Source organism: Emiliania huxleyi, assembly GCF_000372725.1.
Source record: "Emiliania huxleyi CCMP1516 unplaced genomic scaffold EMIHUscaffold_511, whole genome shotgun sequence".
In the NCBI taxonomy this organism is placed as follows: domain Eukaryota; phylum Haptophyta; order Isochrysidales; family Noelaerhabdaceae; genus Emiliania; species Emiliania huxleyi.
This window is the reverse complement of record NW_005198161.1, coordinates 37405-42685: the sequence shown is the minus strand read 5'-3', so window position 1 is coordinate 42685 and position 5281 is coordinate 37405. Positions and strand designations below refer to the sequence as shown.

The 5281-nt window shown below is 63.5% G+C and overlaps 1 protein-coding gene across 1 annotated transcript; it reads left to right on the top strand.

The window, feature by feature from the left end:
• Nucleotides 1-1701: 1701 nt before the first annotated feature.
• EMIHUDRAFT_419645 (putative ferrochelatase) lies at nt 1702-3255 on the top strand (the record flags this gene model as incomplete). The annotated part of the gene is made up of 4 exons (XM_005766381.1): nt 1702-2111; nt 2177-2612; nt 2661-2758; nt 2995-3255. Coding segments are annotated over 4 exons (1205 nt in total), but the record flags the coding sequence as incomplete, so codon positions are not given.
• Nucleotides 3256-5281: the final 2026 nt, after the last annotated feature.

The window sequence follows — 5281 nt, the reverse complement described above, 5'->3', positions numbered from 1 at the left end:
AGCTCAGATAAACCCGCACCATTCACTCATCACCTGGCAACCCTGTCTGCACGTCTCTCGCGCGCATGAACAGGGCAGACCGTGTCCTGATGTGATCTGCACGGGTGAGTCACGTCAGCGTCAAAGGAGCGACGTGCGACCTGTCAGAGCTTGATCACCGATCACAGCTGCCTCTGCGCGTCCTGGGGATGTACCTTTGTCGCGCGCCGGAGACGACTCGACGCCGCTGAGATCGGAGATCAAGCTCTGACAGGTCGCACGTCGCTCCTTTGACGCCGACGTGACTCACCCGTGCAGATCACATCAGGACACGGTCTGCCCTGTTCACGCGCGCGAGAGACGTGCAGACAGGGTTGCCAGGTGAGAGCGAATGGCGCGGGTTTATCGAGCTCCCCTCGCGCAAGGACCACATTTCTGACTCCCACTGCGAGCATATCCCGCCCTGTCATGTCGTTGCTCAGGTCCACTCTCGTTTCGAGCACTTGTACCTCAACTGTCGGTGTTGGCACTGGGGTTCCCTTCGGGTATATCGTGACAGGCCACATCATTGCAACAGCCCGAGGAAAGCAAACATGTAATTCTTTTTCCTTCCCTTGTCGTGCCAGTGTGCTAAAGAAAGAAAGAAAACAGGCAACCCAAGGGAGGGATGGGAGGACGGTACGCCGCCACCACACAGGGATTTTAGGGGAGAAGTGTGGTGTTAGCCGTCGCCCACCCTCGGGCGTCTACCACTTCCTATCTCTCTCCGCAGTTTATCACCAATTCTTGCAGCGACCTTCATGCCACCTCGCATTCTTCTCACTCTCGTCGTTCTCTCTCCTGCTGTCTCTTCCCCTGACTCATCGCTCTCCTCGGCCTCGTTCTGAGACGCCGCTGTCGTCTGCCGATCTCTTGCTCTCGCTGCTTCTCTCGCCTTTCTGCGTAACTCCGCTCTCCTCTCCGCGTATTTTGGTCCCTCGAGTTTATCGAGCATTCCTCGCGCAAGGACCACATTTCTGACTCCCACTGCGAGCATATCCCGCCCTGTCATGTCGTTGCTCAGGTCCACTCTCGTTTCGAGCACTTGTACCTCAATGGTCGGTGTTGGCACTGGGGTTCCCTTCGGGTATATTGTGACAGCTGACGGCGGGATTTCCACTTTTGTTTCGTCCTCCTCGGGGTCGTCTTCCCCGGCTTCCTTGCGTTCGGCGTGGCTTACCCTCCATGCCGTGAACAGGCGCTTTATCCACTCTATATTCTTCTCTCGTTCCTCTGCCCGTGCCTTGGTCTTGTCGTTGTTTCGCACCCATGTCTGTATGGCCATCGAGGCTGCCTTCCCCACTACCTGTAGTTCACTCGTCACCTCTCCCGCGAGCTCCCCTCTCTTTCTTTCGGTTATGGTGTCCGTGAGTGCGGGCAGCGTGCAGGCAATCACGGGCGCTATTTTGTCGTACTCCCCTTCGGCGAGCGCTCCGAATCTAGACCCCATTGCCTTTAAGGAGGCTGCCCTCGCGCGTCTCAGGAATGTAGCGGTGTCTTTTGAGTCCGGCGCCGCCCGTTCGACTATTGCTGTCGCCCTCGCCGTGTGTTTGTCTAGCTTCCGCATGAAGTGACGCGCCTCTTCCTTATTTCCAGCGCAGCTGCCGCTCAGTATGTGCCAGTGTGCTGTGAGAGAGGCTTGTATCTTAAGAATTCTTTTTCCTTCACGGCACTCAGCCACCACCATGCTCGCGCTCGCGCTGGCGCTCGCGTCCTCGGCCTTCTCGCTGCGCCTACCGTCGCAGCCTCCCGCCGCTGCCGCGCACGTCGCGCTGCGCCGCGCCCTCGCGCCGCCTCGTACGGCGGTGGCGGCGGCGGCGGCAACCTCCACTCCATTCGAGTTTGACGAACTGGGCGACAGCTGGAGCGCGAGCGGGGGCTCGTCGGTGGGTGTGCTGCTCCTCTCTGTCGGCTCGCCCGAGACGCCCGACGACGTCGAGGAGTACCTCTACAACGTGTTTTGCGACCCCGAGATTGTGACGCTGCCGCCGCTGCTCTCGTGGCTCAAAAAGCCGCTCGCGTGGTTCGTCGCAAAGTCGCGCGCGGCCGAGGCGCGCGCAGCGATGGCGGAGGTGGGGGGCGAGTCGCCGCAGGTGGGCGCCGCCGCCGCCGGCCGCCGCCGCCGTCCCCTTCACAGCGGCACGTCATGCGGGAGTAGGTTGCGACGGTGCGGCGGCAGGCAGAGGCGCTGCAACGCACGCTGGTGGCGCGCGGCGTGGACGCGTCGCTCTTCATCGCGATGCGCTACTGGCGGCCCTACGCTGAGGAGGCCGTCGCTCAGATGAAGGCGCAGAACGTGACGCGGTTGGTGATACTGCCACTGTACCCGCACTTTTCCATCTCCACGTCGGGGTCGGCGCTGCGCGTGCTGGAGCGGATGCTGTACAACACGCCCGGCTTCCCCACAAAGTCGACCGTCGTCCCCTCCTGGTTCAACCGGAAAGGGTACGTCGATGCGTCGGCGCGCGCCGTGCAGAAGGCGCTCGCCTCTCTGCCCGAGGCGGAGCGGCAGACGGCGCAAGTCGTGTACTCGGCGCAGGGGCTGCCGCGCAAGTACGTCGAGTTCCTGGGCGACCCGTACCTCGGCCAGGCGGGTGGCCGCTGAATGGTCGGGTAGGGGTCCTCAAGCCTCACCTGGCGAGTATTGACCACCCAGGTGGAGAGCGGCGTAGCGCTGCTGTCGGAGGAGCTGCGCGCGCGCGGCGTCTCCAACCCGCACACGCTCTCGTACCAGGGGCAGGTTGGCGCCCGCCCGCCGTCCCAATCCCGGCGCCTCCACCCACGCATCCATCGATAACTACATGGGCAGGTTGGAGACAGCACGCACGCACGCACGCACGCACGCACGCACGCACGCACGCACGCACGCACGCACGCACGCACGCACGCACGCACGTACGCACGCTCGCACACGCACGCACACACACACACGCTCGTTTTGCACACGCGCAGAGCAGGGCTCGCACACTTCCGTAGGTTGGCCCGTCGGCCGTCCCGTGGACAGAGCCCTCCACGGCGGACGTCATCACGCAGCTCGGCGCGGACGGCACGCGCGCGCTCGTTCTCGTCCCAATCTCGTTCGTATTCGAGCACATGGGCACGCTCAACGAGATGGACCGCGAGCTCGCCGCCGTCGCCGAGCAGGCGGGCATCACCTCCTTTGCGCGCGTCGAGACGCTGGGCACCGACCCCGACTTCATCGACGCGCTGGCGAGCGTGGTCCAGGAGGCGCTGCCCGACCTCAACCAGCCATCGATGCAGATCATCAATCAGGGCGAGCCATAGCCGAGATGCCGCCGAGGAATTGCCACGATGCGGATCATCAAAGGGTGGTTGAGACTAGGCGAGCCTGTCGCGCTGAACGTGGTCAACGAGTACGTCTCCCTCTACACCAAGGACCAGCTGCAGCTCGTGCCGCAGGAGCGGCCGTGGGGCTTCACCGAGGAGGCGGAGGTCCTCAACGGGCGGCTGGTGCGCCTCGCCTCCTCGCCGGCGGCTCCGCCGCGCCGCACAGACACACATACACTTGCTTGACTTCGCATACGCACCCCGCCCGCCCCGGCCCGCCCTGTCCCTTCCGCTGCCGCTACCCTCACCGCGCAGCCGTTCTCTCGCCCAACGCTGAGCTCACGCCCGCTGCCCCCGCTGCAAGGCGATGACGGCGATCACCATCTCCGTCGCGCTCACGGCGGACCCCACGCTCAAGGCGATCGTCGCCACGTACCGCGCCGCGCAGCAGGCGCTCCCCAGCTAGGACCGCTCTACCGGTCTACGTTTGCTCGTTCCTTTGTGCTTGTGCACGTGGCGCGAATACGGCTGCACGCAATGGCTAAACTAGGTGTCTTGTGTGTGACATTTCCAAAAAACTGCGAGACCGCCGCTCCCGTGTGGCCAAGTGGCACGGTAAACGGCCGCAGCGGATGCGGAACGGCTGCAAGACAACACACACTGTGCCAACGCACACACGCGCCCGCCAAGCGCCATGCAGGACGTGGCCAAGGTGAGCGCTGTCCTGAGAGCTGCACAAGGGGTTGAGCGTCCCTCTCCTGCTCGGCTCCATCAAGTTACATCACCGAAGTAAGAGCAACGTGACCGAAGTGACCAAAAGTCTGGAAGGCCACGCGCGCGCCATAGCTCCCTGAGAGCACAAGTCAACAGGGTACACAAAGGTAGCCGCGCTGCACGAGCCGGCGAGAGTGGCATCCCAGGCAGCCCAGGAGCGCGGCGTGCTCTCCTTGCTTGCACGCAGCTGCAACAACAGTGTTGCCTCTCAGATGCAGTCCCTGGGTGGTAAGGACACTATGTGTGTGTGTGTGGCCGTCGACTAGACGGCTGCGCGGTCGTCGGTCTTCAACAGCCCCCCATCCTCGCATCGGGTAGCGAGGCTGAGGATCTGAAGAAGCTAGACGACTCCTACATCTCCTACTATCGCGCGCACAATTGCGCAGCCTCCTCAAGGGTGGAGGACAAACATACAGGTGACTCGGGGAGCTCCAGGAGCGCCCATACTGCCGGTTGTCGACTACATTTGATGAAGGGGAAGTCGGCGTTTCCCCTCTGTGCCGTCCTAGGCGGTGTCGTTCATGATCTCCTTGCGGAACGACTCGAACTCCTTGCGCGGGAGCGGCTTGGTGAAGAAGTCGGCGAAGTTCTTGAGGCTCTCGACGTACTCGACCTTGACCTCCCCGGACTCGACGAGCTCGCGAATCTTGAGCTCCTTGCGCAGGATGTGCTTCGTCTTGTCGTGCATGACCGGGTCCTCGGCGACGCGTAGCGCGGCCGTGTTGTCGATCTTGATGACGGTCGGGCCCTTGGGCTTGTAGCCGAGCGACGCGAGGAGCGAGCGCAGGTGGACCGCCTCGCAAGCCGCCAGCGTGCCGGCAGAGATCTCGGCCTCGAACGTCGAGAGGGAGATGTGACCCTGCTTCTTGGAGAAGTACGAGATGATCGCGGTGCCGATCTTGAAGGCGCAGCCGGAGGTGCTCTGGCGGGTGCACCAGTTCGCGTCGGAGCAGCCGAAGAGCTTGGGGTCGGCAACGCGCTCGTAGTGGAGGCCGAGGTCCTGCGTGCCGATGAGGTAGATGAGGCAGCGCTCGGCGGCGGCCTCGATGTTCGCGTCGGGCCAAGCCATGCAGCGCGCCAGCTGCGAGACGGTGTACTGGATGTCGGGGCGCGCGTTGGTGGCGAACATGAGGCTGCCGATGAGGCACTGGCAGCGCTGGAGGAGCTGCGGGTCGGGCGCGGTCTTCTTCTCGGCTGCGCT